Genomic DNA, 20,798 nt, shown 5'->3' on the forward strand with positions numbered 1-20,798 from the left:
GTGCTTTTGAAAATAAATATATCACTGAGAATCCCCGATAAAGAGATGGACTAGTCCAAAACCTGTCACTTCTGTCAGATTTCGACTACCTACTGTAAGTGACAGCAACATAGGAGAAAAGTAATTTATGGCTCATTTCACTCTGGAAAAAAATGTACTTCTTATTTGTATAGGTTTGCACATATTTTAAATTTTACAGTTTTTCGCTGTAGTGCCCCTTTAATAATGGCCGTTCAGTAAATGCTTTTGAAAACAAAGGAAACCCCGAGACTCAATCGTGAGGAGGTGGACTAGTCCAAAACCTGATTGGTTCTGTCAGCTTTTGAAGCGAACCTAAACTCAGAGCTTTCTCTCTGCTCTAAGGCGATAAGCAACAGCATCATAACTTTAAAGAAAAACATTTTTGTTACAACTTACAGAAATCTTACAAAAACCCTGCAGTGTTTACTTTCTGGTGTCCTAGGAACACAAAAGGGTTAACCTCCTGTGTTTACATATTTGCCCAAACTATGGCATAGAGTGGCACACCTGACAGCCCTAATTTACACTTGCTGTTTACTTGCCTAATTAGACAGGCTAATATCTCTAGGCCATGGCTTTGCACCTGTGGTACGCTTACCACCGGTGGTACTTTGCTGTTGGCCAGGTGGTACACACCAGATTTTCCTGCCACTTTTTTTGTCCACCTGCCACTTGTCCTGGTCCTGTCCTGCCTCCACAAAGTTTGGCTCTCCCTCCCTCACTCTTTGCTGTGCTTCTTTTCTCTTCAGACCTCAGATTAGTGTGGAGGAGACAGCCAGGCCAACGGTGCGTAGTAATGGCGCAGATACAAAAAGTGACATCACTGCTCACTTCCTGTATTTGAAGTATACACGCCGTCACCATGCACAGTTTGCTCGGCTGTCTCTTTCACTGCGGCTGGCTTGATCTGAGGTGTGAACTATATCACAGGGCAGCACAGCGAGGTGTTGTAAGGAGGGATCCGAACTTTATGGTGAGTCACTCCCTAGCTCTCAGCTCTCAGGTGGTGGGGCCAGGCTACCTATAGTTGGGGGGGGGGGGAACTTGTGAGGCTACCTATATTGGCAATCTACTTCTAGATTGCCAATACTGACAATATGTAGGCTGGCAATCTAATTGTAGTATTTTTCCCAACCAATGCCTCCAACTTTTCCCCTCCCAAATGCCTTTTTTTCTTAAAGTGTACTTGTAAGAAAAAAGTGCCCGGGGGTACTTACTTGTATCCTAAAGAGGCTTACCCCTTCCTCCTCAGCAGAGGGGATCCAGCTCTGGGAGCTCCATAGTTCTCATCGGTGTGTGCGCATGCGCAGTAGCTGCTCTCCATTCAGGCTCCAGCAGAAACAGCCAAGCCAGATTGCATCCAATCTACTGTGCTGGCACTTTGGTGGTACTTGAAAATTTTCAGGCGATAAAAGTGGTACAATTAGTGAAAAGGTTGAAAAGCCCTGACATAGTAAGAACTTATTTCTAGTTCCTGACTGATCTGAATTGAAGCAACATAAAAGGAAGGCTGCAATTGGATAAAGTAGCAACAAACCCATAGAAATGTGGCAACCCATATTAAAGTAGTCTGAAAGTCAGCATTTCTACTTTGCTCTAAAAGATTCCTCACAGTTTTAAGCCTCATCTACACGCGTAGGTGAGGCTCTGATGTTACTTATCAATCGACCTGCTAATGCGGCTCGATTGATAAGATCCGACAGGTCGGTTCTTGCTACCGCCGATTCCCTGCTCGTTCCCCGCGAGGGGACAATGGCAGGGAATTGAGTGGAAGATAAGCGGCACCGCGGCGGGGACGAGCGGGTATCGAATCCGGCGGGGACGCGGAAGAGGCGATCCGGCGGCTAATTGAGCCACCGGATCGGAGCCTCATCTACGCGTGTAGATGAGGCTTTAAAGCTACTATCCCAGATTTTTTTATCACTGAAATGGTTACACAAAGCAGTTTGACCTGCTATTTAGCTTCAAATCCACATCCAAACTGGAGATAACATTCTCTTTGTTTACATTTCAGTGTTGATACATTTGTCTAACAAGTAAAAAACACGTTCTGAGAAGCTGTCTCTGCTTCAGGCACACACAGAGCTCAGAACAACTCATTAGAAGATGCAGGGCTGAAGCTACCATAGGAAAAAATGGGCAATTGCCTCAGGGCCCCAGAGCCTGTAGGGGCACCCAAGGTGTCCTTTCCCCATCTTAACTGTTGCTCCCCAGGGACTCTGCAGAGTCAAGTTGGGAGGTGATTGGGGGAGGGTCAGCAGCCAGCTCAGGGGCCCAGGAGGGAAATTTGGCTGCAACAAAGGGCCTCTAATGACGCTTTTTGGTCGGGGGGTGTCGGGGAGCCCTTAGGGGAATTTTGCCATAGGGCCCAATTGTTACTTGAACCGGCCCTGAGAAGATGTTAGTATTTAATAAAAAGCAGATGGATTAAAATGCAATGGCAGCATTCAGGGCAAGATAAACTACAATTTGGAAACGTGCAATTTGTAGACAGACAGTATTACTTATGCACAAAAGCAAATATGATAACTGTATGAGTAATAAAAAGTAGAAAAACAAATTTTTATTGAATGTTAGTTTCAGACCACTTTAAAGAAAAGGGATGCACATGAAGAGGGCCACCATTCACGATAACCTAGACTGTGTCCTCATGTAGTAGTATTATTATTATTATTATTAATATAATTTTTATTATTGATTTATAAAGCGCCAACATATTCCGTGGCGCTGTACAGAGTAAGAAAAAAACATGGGGTACATAATAATACAGACAGTGGTGTACACCAATATACAAGATGCAGTGGAGGAAATAATTATTTGACCCCCTCACTGATTTTGTAAGTTTGTCCAATGACAAAGAAATGAAAAGTCTCAGAACAGTATCATTTCAATGGTAGGTTTATTTTAACAGTGGCAGATAGCACATCAAAAGGAAAATCGAAAAAATAACCTTAAATAAAAGATAGCAACTGATTTGCATTTCATTGAGTGAAATAAGTTTTTGAACCCTTTAACAATAAAAGACTTAATACTTAGTGGGAAAACCCTTTTTTGCAAGCACAGAGGTCAAATGTTTCTTGTAATTGATGACCAAGTTTGCACACATTTTAGGAGGAATGTTGGTCCACTCCTCTTTGCAGAACATCTCTAAATCCCTAATGTTTCGAGGCTGTCTCTGTGCAACTCTGAGCTTGAGCTCTCTCCATAGGTTTTCTATTGGATTAAGGTCCGGAGACTGACTAGGCCACTCCTTGACCTTAACCCTCCTGGCGGTTTGCAAAAAAAATCGCCAGGGAGCAGCAAATCTTTTTTTTAAATTTTTTTTTTTTTTTTTTTCCATGTAGCGAGACAAAGTCTCGCTACATGATAGCCGCTGCTCAGCGGCATCCCCCCAGCCCCTCCGATCGCCGCCGGCGATCGGAGATCCGGAGATCCCGTTCAAAGAACGGGATCTCCCGGAGGGCTTCCCCGTCGCCATGGCGACGGGGCGGGATGACGTCATCGACGTCGTGACGTCAAAGGGGATTCCGATCCACCCCATAGAGCTGCCTGGCACTGATTGGCCAGGCAGCGCACGGGGTCTGGGGGGGGGGCGGCTGCGGCGCGACGGATAGTGGCGGATCGGCGGGTAGCGGCGGCGATCGGGCACTGCACGCAGCTAGCAAAGTGCTAGCTGCGTGCAGCAAAAAAAAAATTATGCAAATCGGCCCAGCGGGGCCTGAGCGGTGCCTTCCGGCGGCTTACCCCGAGCTCAGCTCGGGCTTACCGCCAGGAAGGTTAATGTGCTTTTTCTTGAGCCACTCCTTTGTTGCCTTTGCTGTATGTTTTGGGTCATTGTCGTGCTGGAACACCCATCCACGACCCATTTTCAGTTTCCTGGCAGAGGGAAGGAGGTTGTCGTTCAGGATTTCACGATACATGGCTCTGTCCATTTTCCCGTTAATGCGATTAAGTTGTCCTGTGCCCTTAGCAGAAAAACACCCCCAAAGCAAAATGTTTCCACCCCCATGCTTGACGGTGGGGACGGTGTTTTTGGGGTCATAGGCAGCATTTTTCTTCCTCCAAACACAGCGAGTTGAGTTAATGCCAAAGAGCTCTATTTTGGTCTCATCAGACCACAGCACCTTCTCCCAGTCACTCACAGAATCATTCAGGTGTTCATTGGCAAACTTCAGACGGGCCTGCACATGTGCCTTCTTGAGCAGGGGGACCTTGTGAGCCCTGCAGGATTTTAATCCATTGCGGTGTAATGTGTTTCCAATGGTTTTCTTGGTGACTGTGGTCCCTGCTAATTTGAGGTCATTCACTAACTCCTCCCGTGTAGTTCTAGGATGCTTTTTCACCTTTCTCAGAACCATTGACACCCCACGAGGTGAGATCTTACTGTTTAGTTTGAATAGCCACAGTTAGGAATTGCCAGCGTTTTCTAAGGGCCTGTTCTCACTTCAAAGTGCAAGCGATATCGTTTTTCCATGGATGATTTACCACAAAATCACTGTACACCTGTGCAATTCTTGATGATCGCGATCAGCGCTTTTTTAAGCACTGTATCGCATTCCGGATTCATGGGAAAATGCTGCAGGCAACACGTTGTGATTGCCGCTAATAGCGAAATGCCCACAGCAGCAATCGCGGCAGTAATATCACTTCCATATAGTTAAAATTGTGCTAGCACTTCGGTGATTAGCGGGATTCGCCCGCTAATCGCCCTAGTGTGCATGGGCCCTAAAAGTACTAGCCTAATGAAAGGTAATTGGGGTGATTCCACAAGGGCGACTGTGATATACCCAATTTATAATCATGGATCCTGCAGCATTTTTGGAGCAAATGCGCTTTAATACAGAGTATAGGATGGCTGCAAAATTGCTTATCTTTTTACAAAGCGAATTTGTAGCAGTTTTACTACCCAGAACACCCCCTCCAAACAAAAAGGCAGCCACTGTACATAAATGTGTATTAAGTCAAATTACTTTTAAAATTATATTAAAATGGATAGAAATAGCCATTATCTGTTTTGGTATCTGTCAGTTCCCTGTTCTGTGACTCAGAAATTCATGTGAAATGTATGTGATCTGTAATATCCTAGTGGAAATAGATTTTTGGGCTGTGTTTTATTAACTAAAACCTTTTACCTGTGTATTTTTGCTGCTAAACATTACTTGCAGCATGTTTTCTCGTAGGTTGTGCTGCTGAAATGATTGCAATCACAAACTATTACAATTTGTTTTATTTTTGCAGGTGGACAGTCTTTCAGTAAACCCTGGAGTAGAAGGCACTCCAGAACTGATGGTCTCCCAACCAGGTTGTGCTTATGCTGTTCTGAAATGTACTTGGGGTGATGAGACTAATCTGCCATCTGAGAGTACAGGAGCATCTGAAGCTAGGTGAGAATATAAGATATTCTGAAAGTAAAACTCCACTTAATAAATAAACCTTTCAGTTCTACTTTTAAGGTTTCTAGAATTCATAACAAACATTTTAATGTCCATGCCTTGTTCAAGTGAAAGTGTGGCGTTCTCCCACAGTTATAGGTGCCCCAAATATAGGTAGCCAGGCATAGGTGCCCCAGTATAGGTTGGCCAGGCATAGGTGCCCCAGTATAGGTTGGCCAGGCATAGGTGCCCCAGTATAGGTTAGCCAGGCATAGGTACCCCAGTATAGGTTAGCCAGGCATAGGTACCCCAGTATAGGGTAGCCAGGCAAGTTGCGGCCAGTATAGGGAGCCAGGTATGCCCCCCAACACCCACCACCGGGTGCTGCTCGTTCACATGACCGAGCGGAGGCCTCCCTAATCTACCACACCGAGATCCCCCTCGCTGGAGCTGCATGCCTTGCTTGGGGGGCCTCAGATCAGCTGTGACCCGCAGTGGAGAGGAGAGCGGTGTCCTAATAACATCACATACACAGGAAGTGCTTACATACAAATATTTTTATCTCTTTCCTGCACTCAGAAGTGTTTTTCACAAATACACAGGCGGTTTATGATCTCTTATTGGTTATCAATGAGTTACACTACAGTCTGACCACTGAGAAGCTGACATTTAGAGCCCTGGATTCATAAATCCAACAGTGAGAAAGAGAGTAAGGCCTGGGACCCACTGGCATGTCTGGGCGCTTGTGATTTGAAAAGCTCTTGCTAATGTAATGCTTTGTGTGTGATCTCACTTGAGGCATGTGATTTTCTAAAAATCTCCCATAGCATTGCATTAGCAAGCGCTTTACAAATCACAAGCACTTAAAAAACCGCAGCTAGTGGGTTCCAGGCCTAACACAGGCTATTCCTAAGTAAGATGAGGGAGTGTAAAAACTAATATTTATCTCATAATGGGCCTAATGCTGAATACACACCATGAGTTTCCGCGTCGCACGCGCCCGTCGATACGCGTCGATTCGATTATTTCCGAGTGCATTTCGGTTATTTTTAGGTTGAATGCCATGTAAAGTATGGCAAATCGACCTAACGATCCATCGAACCGCGAATCGGACATGTCGGAAATAATCGATTCGACGCGTATCGACGGACGCATCGAACGCGGAAACGCATGGTGTGTATCCAGCATTATCCTATCTATATACAAAATGACTGGCACACCAAAACGTCTGTGATGCTTAAATCAATGATATTGTATTGTATATATCAAAAGTACATACAAAAAGTGGCATATAAAATCCCAAAATGGGCTCTGGGTTACAGCATGTGGCCCAAACACAGTTAGCAGTCCATCAATAATACACAATGCATATAGAAAATGTAGGCATTTACAGCAATGGAGTAACAAAACAGACAATCAGTACATCAAGCAATACATCAAACAAATAGCTGCTGCCAGAAACGACATCTGCAAGGCAGTGTGTCAGATAAAGTAACAACTAGCAGCGCAATGGCAAGTGGAGTGATTGTCCATTACAACAATAATTACCCTGACAGCGCTGTTTCGCAGAAGCTTTCTCAAAGGGTATGAGTTGGATCCCCAAGTAGTGCTGCACCTAACAGATGAAAAACCGCTAGTTAAATAGCGGTGAGCGCCCTCTCCTCACCACGCCAGACACCGTGGGCCGGCCCATTGACATTACTGACGTCACACGGCTTCCTGCTGCGGCGCCAGAACGTCACTTCCGGTCCTCCTACATAGGAAATGGACATTGCCAACCATGCGAGGCTGAGAATGCCAGCCACAACATGAGGCAGACGTCCCCTTTCCCAATGGTGGGACCGGGTACTGCAATGGAGCACATTAAGCTAGGGAAACTAAATGCAATAACAGATTGTGCTGGCAAGCTGCAGAATGTTGCGGTGTCCGGTTTGTCTGATGAAAACAGTGTCTGGTCATGGGGGCGCGGTTTCACTATAATATAAAGAAAAGAAGATGGATTAAAAACAAGCAACCAGCAGAATCGCCTAGGAATCATCAGTATTAGATCATAAATAGTAGGGGCATGATAGCAGGGAGCATAAGCAACTCTCCATATAGACAAGTTATGGCAGCAGTCGCCCCAGTAAACACACACACCTTGGATGAAAATAGAAAATGGATATCAGGAAAAGTATCCCAAAAAGTTTACAAAAATACTGGAAAACAAAAATCATGAAAAACAAAAATTAATGTCACATGGGTCATATCAGACCAACATGGTGGCAGAAAAATGTACATATACAAGTGTAGAAAATATGGGCAACACTAGGATCAGGATAAAGTAGATCAACGCATGAAAGGGGCCAGGCTGACATCCTCATTCATGCCTAAAGGGACTTTACTCTGTAATTTATATATCCAATAGAGTTCACGTTGCAACAATTTGAGTTCTATATCCCCACCCCTATACGATGGACTCACATGGATTCACCATTTGCGAAACACTTTGTAACGGCAGGTCACAGTGTATCCCAGTTGCGGTTTTAAGTTTTGGAACTTGTGAGTCCATCGTATAGGGGTGACCAGACACTGCTTTCATCAGACAAACCGGACACCGCTGGCGTGGTGAGGAGAGGGCGCTCACCGCTATTTAACTAGCGGTTTTTCATCTTGCCGACCAGGGGTGATTTGCCTGATCTGTGCTGCGTGGGCTCTCAAGCCCGCAGCACAGATCAGTATTATGCCAGGGCGATCAGACTTCCCTCCTTTTTTTTCCCACTAGGGGGATGTCCTGCCGGGGGGGTCTGATCGCCGCCGGCCATCTGCGTTTTGCGGGGGGGGGGCTCCTCAAAGCCCCCCTCCGCAGCCATTTCCGCCCTCCGCCTCCTTACCTCCCTCCCTCTCTCCGTAATGCGCAGGACGGAGTTCCGTCCTGCACATTGAAGGATAAGCTTCCGCCTATCAGATGCCGGCGATCCCCGGCCAATCAGAGGCCGGGGATCGTCGATCTGCCCTACGGCGCTGCTGCGCAGCAGCGCCGTATGATGTAAACAGCGGGGATTTCTTCCCCGCGTGTTTACATTTTGCCGGCAAGCCGCGATCGGCGGCTCTCCGGCTGTTCACGGAGACACCCTCCGTGAACTGACATGGAAATTTCCATGGTAACCCGCAGACGACCAGTTTACGCCGATCGGCGTTAGCTGGTCGTCAAGAGGTTAGGTGCAGCACTACTTGGGGATCCAACTCATACCCTTTGAGAAAGCTTCTGCGAAACAGCGCTGTCAGGGTAATTATTGTTGTAATGGACAATCACTCTACTTGCCATTGCGCTGCTAGTTGTTACTTTATCTGACACACTGCCTTGCAGATGTCGTTTCTGGCAGCAGCTATTTGTTTGATGTATTGCTTGATGTACTGATTGTCTGTTTTGTTACTCCATTGCTGTAAATGCCTACATTTTCTATATGCATTGTGTATTATTGATGGACTGCTAACTGTGTTTGGGCCACATGCTGTAACCCAGAGCCCATTTTGGGATTTTATATGCCACTTTTTGTATGTACTTTTGATATATACAATACAATATCATTGATTTAAGCATCACAGACGTTTTGGTGTGCCAGTCATTTTGTATATAGATAGGATTGTGTAAGACCTTTTTCTAGGTCTGGTTAATCGACTGAGCACCCTTCAGTATTAATCACACTTGTTATTTTGGATGGTGTGCATACCGATATTTATTCAGTGTATCCAGCATTAGTTACGTACTGTCGTATTGCTGTGTGCAGGCATTATTACTGGTACTAACGACATCAGAGTACAACACATTGCGCTATAAGCATGACCATGTAACTACAGCAATGCTTGTGTTAGCTATGTACCGCGGGTTGTTCTTATTGTACCCCGCGCCACACTCTGCTGCCGTAAGTACCAGTAATATTGCAGTGTGCTGCCTGCACAAGGCAATATTACTGGCAGTATGTGAATCGGTACAATATTACATATTCTGGTACACTTTTCTTTTTTTTTTTTTTTTTTTTTTTTTGAAAGAGCTTCAAGTGGAACATTTGTCGTACTTTATTTCAAGAAAGTGTTTTATATCATGAATTGCTGTTAGACTCTGCCTGCTGCAAGATCCTAACTCCTAGTTATCTGATTCACATAGTTGCCTGCACTGTAACTTGGAATGTGCAGGTTTGTCTCATACCTTTTGGCAATGTAGACTAATTATAAAGTTTTTGAGGCAGGTTGTGAAATATGCTATGGATAATTTACTTAACTAATTGCAATTGGCTCCTAATTGGGCATTATTTTGTGTAATTAAGTTACAAGTGATACGGTTGACTAAAGGAAGTAGAAAGCTAGCTTTTATCTCTGTGGTAGTTAGGAAAGCAGTATTACAAAATTGGATTTTTTTTCTTCCCCACCCACACTCAATCCGTATTAATTGCAGTTATACAGTATGCTACAAATGAATAGGATAGTGGCTCCCTAAAACAAAAGAAATGCTTAATATGGACCTTAAATCTGCAGGGTTTCTACTTCCTGATTCATGGAAGCAGACATATTGTTAGCATCCTGTGCTTTCAAATAGGCTTATCTGCCATGGCAGTCATGTGACACAGAGGAGAGATCAGATTACAATTTTTGATTATAAACAAATGAGGGGTAATTAGACAGGCTAAACTCTCTAAAGCCGCATCTACACGCGTAGATGCGGCTCCGATGTTCCTTATCAATCGAGCCGTTGATGCAGCTCGATTGATAAGATCCGACAGGACGGATCTCCGCACCGCCGATTCCCTGCTCGCTCCCCGCGAGGGGACAATGGCAGGGAATCGAGCGGAAGATAAGCGGTGCCGGCAGGGACGAGCGGGGAATCGAATTAGGCGCACACGCGGGGACGCGGAAGAGGCGATCCGGCGGCTAATCGAGCTGCCGGATCGGAGCCGCATCTACGCGTGTAGATGCGGCTTAAAGGTGGCCATACACTGATAGATTTGCAGCAGAATCGACCATCAGATAGATTGCTGTCAGATGCCTGTCAGGTCGATTCTGACAGGAATCTATCTGATGTGTGCCACACATTAGGAAGAGATTTCCAATAGATTTCAGATTGAAAATCCATCTAAAGGCATTACTGCACCATTAGATCCAATGCAACTCTATAGGCTGGCAGCAGATCGACCTCGATTTTCCATCCTGTCAGATAGATCAAATCGAAATAGGCTGCAGATCGATCAATAATTTGATGGAATCTATTTCTGATCAATGATCGATTCCATAGAATCGATCGATCGATGGCTGAAATCCACCAGTGTATGTGCCCCTTAAATACATACAGGGGGCATTTCTCTGTTTTCCTTCTGTCTTGTGCAAGAGTTCAGGTCCACTTTAAAAGAAGTTTTTTGAAACCTAAAGTTTTCTCAACACCTTTGACATTCCATTCTAACAAATGATATTCTAATATAAGACGCAGACCTACATCCTGGAACTTTAAAGGTTTTACAGTTAATGTTCCACCTATGTTCCACCTATTACAATATTTTTCGGCATATCAGATGCACTTTTTCTCCCCCAAAAATGGGGAGAAAAAGTCCCTGCATCTTATATTCCAAAGACTTGTCCCCCTGTGTGGTCCTCTGATCCACCACGTCTCCCGATCAATTAGTGGCAGCACTGTCTCACATCATTCAGCAATTCCAGCGGCGAACGCAGACATTCCATCTCCCACGCGGCTCCCCCAGTGAAGGCTTCTGCTGATGACGCGATCAGCAGAAGCAGTCACTAGGAAGAAGCCCGGGAGATGAGGTTTGCTGATCACCGCTGGAATCAGATGAGGTGAGCCGTTGCTGACGCTAATTGTTCTTACACAGGGGAACCAGGGGAGACACAGGGAGAGCGCAGGAGACGTGCGTGGGACAGAGCATCGGATAGGAGGGGACTCAGGCAGCGGAGGAGACATGCTGGGGACCAGAGGACCACAAGGGGACAGGAGGAGACACGGGACCAGAGTACAACTCGAAAATAGAAAGGAAGACAGTGTGACATAAAGGGACAGAAGGGGACACACAGGAGGACAATGGGGGGGATAACCTCTACAAGACGCTCCTGGAACATGGACGCACCAGGTTATGTGTGGGGGTGTTATTTTTAAGCTTCCAACTGAGGGTGAAGCCAAAAAACATTTCACTCTGCTCCTGCAAAAGTCCGTTGGCCTCTATTACAATATTGTACTGTTAATGGGCACCTCTACACGGATTCAATATCGCCCCTTTCACTAAATCTTGGGCTTCCACACTCACTATCTGGCAAATCTCATATTTTGCTAGAATCCAATCTGTCTATATGACCACTTCTTCTATGGAGGATGCCGTATTTATTTGGTTGTAAACATTCCCAATTGCCTGGCTGTCCTTCTGATCTCTTTTTTTGTTCCATACCTGAAGTAAGCCTGCAGCTAGTGTTCATCGCTGCATTTATTTAGTATTCGAGGCAGAGAATTGGCAGGATAATCAGGCAGTGTTCGCTGTGAAAATAAATATGGCAGCCTTCTCATCCCTTTTGCTCCAGGGGTCACTTTAGGCTGATGTGCTGTGTTTACGGCATATTGTGGATGCCCTTGCAGTATACAGTATTTATATAGGAAAAGTATTTACTGGTACTTTTGCATGTCTCCTTATTGCTCACATTTTGCACTTTGTTTACAGGGAAGTTTCTTCTAGAGATGTGATTCTCCACCAGACGTCTGGCCGGATCCATAACAAAAATGTCTCCACACACCTTATTGGCAGCATTAAGCAAGGTGAATCTATGTACCTTGAAGTGTGTGATGTTCTGACATTTTATGAAAACACACTGGCTTAGTCTGTCAGATTTAATCTGTATAAAATGTTTAGTTTTTCTAGACCTAAACATAACTTGCTCCTCAGATTTGCAGCTTTTGTGGCAGATATTGCAGCACTTGTAGCGTGTTCATATTTAGGGCCTCACACATTTTGTTTAAAACTTGGAGCCAGGTAATTTCGTTTTTCAGAAAGCTGAAAAATGGATGTGGATTCAAATGTATTTATACCTATTTCAGCAACCTTACGTCTGTTATTCTTTGGAATCTGCTTATGTGGCAATCTTGTCTTTAGCAGCCAGATCTGTGTATGTTTAAAAAGGGTACCGCTGTAATTTGGGCACCACAGATGGCCATTAGCAGAATATTGGTGAAATTACTGATATTCTACTATTGGGCAGAGGTAATTACAATCGCTAAACCTAACTCTGTTCCTCACATGAGCCTTCCCTCTACCGATGCCTAGCTCTAACTGGAAACTCCAAATTTTCCTGGTATGAATTAGCATTGCGATCTATGCGGGTCCCATTTTAACAGGCAGCTGCTGGCTCCAAATGACTTTTTTTGGCCATATGGGCTCCATAAACCTAGCGCCTACTCCATCATTGTGCAACCATATTATGTCTTGTGTTGTATCTTATGGACTCAGAACTTTTTATTTTTATTTAGGCCCTGGTGCAGGAAACAGAGAAGCTGGTCTGTTTGCACTTTGCACCCTTGATGGTGAGTACTCCTAAATTATGAGGATTGTATTGATTTTTTTTTTTATCTAAGTATTGTAACACACACAAAAAATCACACTAAAAACTTGAATGCACATATTCATCCATTCGTTTAACCCCTTCTCGACCGCCTAACGCCTATGGGCGGTGGGACGGTTGCGCCGCCAGGACCGCCTCACGGAGATTGTCGTCAGGTCCTGGAGGTGTAGATTAGCAAGGAACACGTGTACGCATGCGCGCCTTCCCTGCGGTGCCATCAGTAAACAGCCTGCCGGCTGCAATCGGAGCTGGCAGGCTGTTAGAAAAAGAAAAAACGGTATTTTGATTTGTACAGCACTGCGATCTAGCACACCACTGTACAGGGGACAGCTCTGTCACTCAGCTGTCTCCAGGACTGGCGCGCAATCTAGTCCCTCTCATAGGCTGATGCTATGAAAGGTGATTGATGTGGTGGGATCAGGGGGAGGGAAAAAATTTAAAAAAAAAAAGGGGGGGGGGGAGGAGTTATTTTAGTTAAAAAAACAAAACCTCTATTTAAATAAAAAAAAATTGCAGCAGCAATCAGATCCCAGAAAAGGAGGTAAGATGAATTTGACTGCTACTTTGGATAGGCAAGCAATTAAATGTTAAAGCTGCAGAGTACTGAATTGTAAAAAATGGCCAGGGGGGTGGGGGGGGGGAGGGAAGGGGTGGGGGTGGGTAAGCCTGTGGCCCTCAAGAGGTTATCATATGTTTATCTTAAATTTCATCTTGTATTTGTCATTTTTCCCAGGGACTCTAAAACTCATGCAGGGTTCCGATAGGCTGTTGTGGTCAGTTCAAGTTGACCATCAGCTGTTTGCTTTGGAAAAGCTAGATGTAACGGTAAGACAAGGTCAGATGCTGCTATTGTTTTCTCACATTTTACATATGATACATTTTCTCTTTTGCAGATTGTTACGAACACTCAGTAGGACCTTTTTCATGCAGTCAAAAGATTGTCCAAGATTATTTTTCCTTTTTAATTGCAAGAGGAAAATAATTGCCTATTGTCAACTAAAATAATCCTTTGCATGTCAGCTTGATACTGAGATAATTGACTTACTAATGAATTATGCATGTTGTAAGATCAACAGCTTTAGATCATATCCACGTTACCTTGGGGTCACTTCTGTATGAATATTCTCTTGCAGGGTAATGGTCAGGAGGAAGTTGTTGCCTGTGCATGGGATGGACAGACTTACGTTATTGATCACAACCGTACTGTGCTGCGTTTCCAGGTGGATGAGAATGTCAGTGCGTTCTGTGCTGGTTAGTGAAAGCCTTTATTCAGTATGCTAATGCTTCTCTAAGGCCCGGTTCACATTAGTGGTTTTTCCTGAACGTAACCGGTACGTATACTGTACAAACGGAACGGCTGTGAATGGATCCAATGTTAACCTACAGATCCATTCACATGCGTCCGTTGGTACAGATACGTTCCAGTCCCCGGACCTAAAAATTGCTGCAGGCCCTAATTTTCCAGACCGTTCTGCCTAGCAGAACGGATCCGGACAAAAAATACAGCAGCATTGGGGCAATGGGAAACGGAACATTTCTTCACACTAGTGAAGAAACGGACCGTTCCACGGGGGATGGGGGCATGGGCCAACGCAATCCTGACTGACGGGAGGGTGAGGGCTGGGTGCAGCAGCATTGGGGCAATGTAAAACGGAATGTTTCTTCACACTAGTGAAGAAATGGACCGTTCCACGGGGTATGGGGGCATGGGCCGACAAATCTAGCAACGGGAGGGTGAGGGGTGGGTGCAGCAGCCGGGCGGGTGGGCTAGGGAAGGTTTATACATATCTAATCTTCCGTAGCAGCCGGCGGTAGAGGCTTCCATGTTCTTCCGCGTCATGTGACTAGTCACATGACATGCTGTGTAGTCACAGCGGAAGAAGATGAACCCTCCACCGTCGGCTGCTGCAGAAGATTAGGTATGTATATGCTGAGTGAAAATGGATCTGATAAATCATTGATCAGATCCATTTTTCCTATGTGAACCGAGCCACGGACTGAGCCATCCGGATCCGGTGAAGCGGAGACTGGATCCTTTTGGCTCATTTTGCAGATGTGAACCGGGCCTAAATGTTGTGTACATTGACATGTCTGCACTTTTCAGGACTTTATGCCTGCAGAGGAGGTCAGAATAGCCCCTGTCTGGTGTATGTGGGCTTCAACCAAAAAATCTATGTGTATTGGTCAGTGATGCTGGAGAGGATAGAGTGTTCCAATCTGTTGCGGGTTTTAGAGGAGAATGAAGAGTTTGTTTCACTCCTTGAAGAACTGCATGTTGGTAAGTGCCTTTTCCTGGAACGTGAGGGTAGTACTTGAAATGCAATATCTTTGAAACAGTTTTCTTTATTTTACACCTCTCCTGTGCAACCCTACAAACTAAAGATTTACCTCTCCCACCCCTTCAGAATCTTTTATATACTTACCTATGAGGATCTTTAAAGAGGAACCAAACTAAACAGTTTTGAATGTATCGCAGCCCTACAGCATTAGAAATAGAAAATACAACAATACTACCTAGCTAAACCTTACTCACTGTGAGTTGCTGTATCACATTCGGGCTACCAAAACACAAACAAATAATGCATGTGATTTTTCTACAATTGTGATTATGGGAGCCTTCTGGAGAGGTGCTTTCAGGAGCAACCTAGCGTCCCAGTGGGTGAGAGTGCTCTACAGAACATGCTGTGGAAGATATAGCTTTGAGTCAGATAAAAAAGGGCGCTGCGTGGCCGAGGACGTTTGGGGCGCCACTATAGCCATCAAAAGGCAGAGCCCAAGTTCTGATAAAACAGCGCAATATGGCTGCCAGCAACAGCTGGAGGCTGGATTGCATCTTAACCTCACACTTGTAGTGCCTTGGAAGGGGATTTTTTTTTCATCTTTTTTGTGATCTTTTCTGTGGAGCGCAGTTGATATCCTGCTAATTGGAAGGGGAATAGTAATTAACATTGCTGGAAAATTTGTCACAGCAGGGTGAGACGTTTTTCAGCTTTACCTTGCACCCCAGTTTCCTGGCGCATTTTCACATGTATACGATATAACTACCTGTCCTTGCTCCAGCTTGCTTCCTCAAGAGTCCTGTGGAGTTTCTGAACTGGCCAGTAGAGCCCCAGGCTCACTCTTATTTGACCACATATGGAGCTTTCGTGGCCAGTTCAGAAAGAGGATGCAAGCCAGAGCAAAGGACAGGTAGTTAATGCTTCTCTGCATATGGCGGCCATCTCACACATCATGAACAGTGCCGAAACAGACTGGTAGAGGTGGGCAGGGGAAATGTATAGAGGACCCAGAGGCTTCCCTCTCCTGAGGCGAGAACTCCTTTTTTTCCCCTTCAGGGTTACTTTAAAGCCTTACGCTAGGTCCAAATTTTTCAAGCCACATGTCGCCAAATAGTGTAATGTGCTTTAACCACTTGAGGACCAGAGGTTTATACCCCCTATTCACCAGGCCATTTTTCTGCACTTCACACCTTTAACAGTAATTGCTCGCCCCAAACAACTTGGCACACAAATGTTAACTCTTTTTTTTTTTTTTTTTTTCTTCTCACAAATAGAGCTTTCTTTTGGTGGATTTGATTGTTGCTGCTGCTATTACATTACAGCCTGCCAGCCGTGTTCATAGTGACGGGAGCTTGCGCTCATGTGAGCGTGAGCTCCCGTCTAATCTCGCTCCTCACGAGATTATGCCATATGGCTTGACGGAGGAACAGAGCCACTCTGCGGCCGCCAATCTGTTAGGCGGTCGCAGAGTGGTTAAACATGCAACAATTCTGTTGCCTATTATACGTGCAGTGTAAGTGTTGCATGTGTAGTGTAAAGTTAGTTGTGCTATTTGCATAGTTCAAAAATTGCTGTATGGGGGAAACATATTTGCATAGTAGTTTGTTTGTTTTTTACCAAAAGAAATTTCCTTTTTAAAAAAATAAATCTATATTTCTTGACTGCTATTACAAAATAAGTACCAGTAGAGTATTGTACTGTGTTGGCTATCAATAAAAGCAGGAAGTTTTGAATCTGAAATATAGCTCACAAATTGACAAACAGTGTAATCAATTAACATAATCTCTTTTTTCTCTCTCTCAAAATAAAGGGGAAAAAAAGTAAATTTGGAGAAGTGCTGACTAGTTCAGCACTATCCTGCTATTCTCACCTGTCCTGCAGACTATTTTCATAGTGTGGTGGATTTTGCGGTCTCCTCTCTTGGGCACATGTTACAAAGCTGGGAGCTAGGACCACCAAGTATTAGGGTGCATACACAGATCCAATTTTGATTGGCCAGTTTAACCACCGCCATGTTGTATGAGGGTGTTCAATATCTGTTGCCCCTCATACTACATAGAGGTGGTAACATTTATTTGTGATTGGCTAATCATAATTGTGTACATAAAGGACACCTGAAGTGAGAGGAATATGGAGGCTGCCATATTTATTTCCTTTTAAACCATACCAGTTGCCTTGCAGTCCTGCTGATCCTTTACTGCCAATACTCTTGTAGCACCTATAGACTCAAACAAGTATGCAGATCAAATGTTTCTGACAAGATTAGCTGCATGCTTGTTTCAGGGTTGTGATTCAGACACTGATTCTGGAATGATCAACAGGACAGTGCGGCAATTGGTATTGTTTAAAAGGAAATAAATATGGCAGCCTCAATATTGTGCTCATTTCAGATTTCCTTTAAATCTGGTATACACATATTTAGATTAGCCAATGACGAGCAAATTTTACAACCTCCATGTACTATGAGTGCCAACAGATTGTGAATAGTATAAACAAGATTGTGCAGGTAAGTGCTCATACTATAGAAGTGGAAAATTGGCCAATCAGTGTTGTTTTTTTTGTGTACCAGGCTTTAGACTATGGGAGATTGGAAGAGCCAGAACTAATCAAGGCTGTTCTAGCTGCACGAAAGGAGAGTAAGCTACACAACCCAGTGTTCTCTCCAGAACTTTTTTTTCCAACCAGGTGGCAGGAAAATGCAGCTGGGTTGAGCGGGGCAGAGAAATCCATGGCTGCCACTCCCATAAGGGCAGCCTGTGCAGTTGCCAAGGGCCACGCACACACACACACACTCACTACAAACACACACACACACTCACTACAAACACACACACACACACACACACACACACACACACACACACTCACTACAAACACACACACACACACACACACACACACACACACACACACACACACACACACACACACACACTCACTACAAACACACACACACACACACACACTCACTACAAACACACAACACACACAACACACATTGTACAGTAGGCTTTTCTCAGACATTGGAAAAGCTTACCTAGGCTCTGCAGTATGTGAGGTGAGGTCAGCAAGGACTGCAGTGGACATTGAGGATACACTATCGCTCTTTCGTTGCGTGTTTGCAGCAGAGAGTGTTTTCTGCAGTACCAGTTTACAGTGCTGCTGCCCCCTAGAGGATGCTGCCTGAATTACGTGATTCAGGTTTGCAGCATTGTCGGAACTTTCTGCTAGAGGAGTGAGGAAGAGGGCCAAGACTGCCAGGCACTCACCAAAATTAGCCAGGCAGAGCACCCAGCTAATAGGGCTTGGGGAGAACACTGCAACCCAAATGATCGACAAGACCAGTCGGGCTAGCAGGATAGTGCTGAATAAGTCAGTTTCAAACTAAAGCGGGTTTTTTGTTTTTGTTTTTTATGCTTTAGTGTTTTGTTTTTTTTTTTAAATAGTTGGCTAAGTTCATAAATATAGTCTACAGAAACAGAATTGCATAAGGAACATGTAAGATCAGGTGATTGGCTTTCTAACATTTTGAGAGTAGCTGTTTTGTGTTTGCAGCACACCTGTTGATCTGTGTTGTCTTGTGTTTCAGATGTGAGCGATACTTCTGCTGTCCGTGAACTGATCCATGAAACGCTATATTTCCCAAATGGACAACATAAACCTCAGTCTGGAAAGAATACAGAAACCCTGAGAATATGATAATTGCTAGCAAGCAACCATAATCCACCATGCATAATGTGCCATATATGCTAATGGAGAGTTGTGCGGTTTTCACAGCTTTGGTGCCATGAAGAAAAAGCTGTCCTGTCCTAATCTGTCAATTTTTTTTTTCTTAAACTCAGCCTGTGTTTCGAGATGTATAGGATTGGATAGTTCCACATCCCATGTAAAGAGAGAGTTAACCTTGCAAAAACTGCCAGAATTGAGAGGCTTGGGACTGAAGCGGTTAATTGTGGTCTCCGTGTGCCTGGTACTTTGGGCGCCCCGCGTAGACCACATTGTTAAGACAATAGCAGCGGAGGAATATGATGCACATAGCGTATGGCTGGAGTCTGTAATATGACGCACATCAGCAATGATAGTGTTAGGCTGGGCAGGAGGGGGTCGTGTTAGGAGTAGGTAGTTGGTAGGTTAGCGCTAGGAGTAGGTAAGGAAGGTTAGTGTTAGGTGCTAGTAGAATATTGGTAATAGTACTGATATTCTACTAGCAACTTCACCCAGTGCCCAAATTACTAAAGGCCTTTTTTTCAGCGTTTGCCATGGGGCAGAGAGTAAAAAACAGCATATAAGGGCTTAAGAAAGGGAAGAAAAGAGAGTAGACTAGAGAAAAAATTAGAAAACCAAATCCAGTGAGTCTTTAACTCTATTGGCAGGTTTCATAGATGGTAAAAAGGCAAACTGGTTCTTACATTCATACTTAGAGGAACAGCTTCAGGAAAGCTGGGAACCTGCAATAAGGGAAGCCTCTTGTTTGTTAGCAACGTTTTCCTAATCTGTTAAAAATTGTTCCCCTGGCAGCTTTAAATTTTAGATCAACAATAGGGGGAAAGTCAGTTGTGGGTCTTAGTGGTTCCTGGCACAGCAGGGGGAATAATCTTCAAGAAAATCTTAGCTTGTAATCATTTTAGTTTTATAGAACACATTTGTTCCCAAGGGTGCGCAGGCAGAGGCAGTACCAAAAACAGTGGTAGAGGTTGGCCAGGAAGTCAGATGTTTTGATGAGTCTGTGTTGAGCCCTTCAAAGCTCAATATAGTTGTTCAGTGTTAAGGTCCGTACACACGCCGGACTGCAGGAAACGACGGGTCCGTCGTCACCTCCCGCTGGGTGGGCGTTCCAGCGACACTCCGGCGTGAGTACAGTCTGTCTGTCTGTCTGTCCGCCCGGTGGAGTGCTCAGAAAAAGCCGTATCAGTCTGCCGACAGACTGTACACACGCCGGACTGTCTGCTGAAAACACGCCCAGCAGGAGGTGACGACGGACCCGTCGTTTCCTGCAGTCCGGCGTGTGTACGGACCTTTAGTGAATTGCTCACTCCATGGGGTGCAGGGATACACCCCCTGAGACAACTGTTAAGTAAGGCGGATGGTGCAATATAGTAAAATCCCCTTATAGTAAACTACTTGGCCAGGTCCCTCAGTTTTCTATATCAGAATTGGTCATACATAGTGTATTCATAGACATATGGTTGGGACCTGGGGACTGAGTTCACTATAGCCAGAGGTTTACTATATCAGGATTTACTATAATGAGATTGTAGTACTGCATATGAAGTGCTTTGCTCAACATTTTTGGTTGGTCCAAAAAGCACATGATATACTTCATCATCCTAAAGACCCTCTCTATTAAAGTATTGTTAATCATACCTTGACCTGCTCATTCATGAATAATTTATAATGCAGTAAAGTTATTTTGTTCAGGCCCAAACCATTCTAAGTAACAGGCCTTAGCAGGGCAGCAGTGTTAAAAGGACAACTGAGTGAGAAGAATATGGAGGCTGCCATATTTATTTCCTTTAAAATAATACCAGTTGCCTTGAAG

At 44.6% G+C, this 20,798-nt stretch overlaps 1 protein-coding gene across 1 annotated transcript in view; it reads left to right on the forward strand.

Moving 5' to 3' along the window:
* The window catches only part of ITFG2 (integrin alpha FG-GAP repeat containing 2), a 51,507-nt gene extending 31,293 nt beyond the window's left edge, over positions 1-20,214 (forward strand). Inside the window, exons 6-12 of the mRNA XM_068277073.1 lie at positions 5,260-5,405; positions 12,086-12,180; positions 12,889-12,942; positions 13,714-13,805; positions 14,114-14,231; positions 15,085-15,258; positions 18,849-20,214. Of these exons, the coding sequence (XP_068133174.1) occupies positions 5,260-5,405; positions 12,086-12,180; positions 12,889-12,942; positions 13,714-13,805; positions 14,114-14,231; positions 15,085-15,258; positions 18,849-18,958 (789 nt within the window). The 3' untranslated portion in view covers positions 18,959-20,214. The remainder of the gene's footprint in view (positions 1-5,259; positions 5,406-12,085; positions 12,181-12,888; positions 12,943-13,713; positions 13,806-14,113; positions 14,232-15,084; positions 15,259-18,848) is intronic.
* Positions 20,215-20,798: the final 584 nt, after the last annotated feature.

The sequence above is a fragment of the Hyperolius riggenbachi genome, chromosome 3 (assembly GCF_040937935.1).
Source record: "Hyperolius riggenbachi isolate aHypRig1 chromosome 3, aHypRig1.pri, whole genome shotgun sequence".
Lineage (NCBI taxonomy): Eukaryota > Metazoa > Chordata > Amphibia > Anura > Hyperoliidae > Hyperolius > Hyperolius riggenbachi.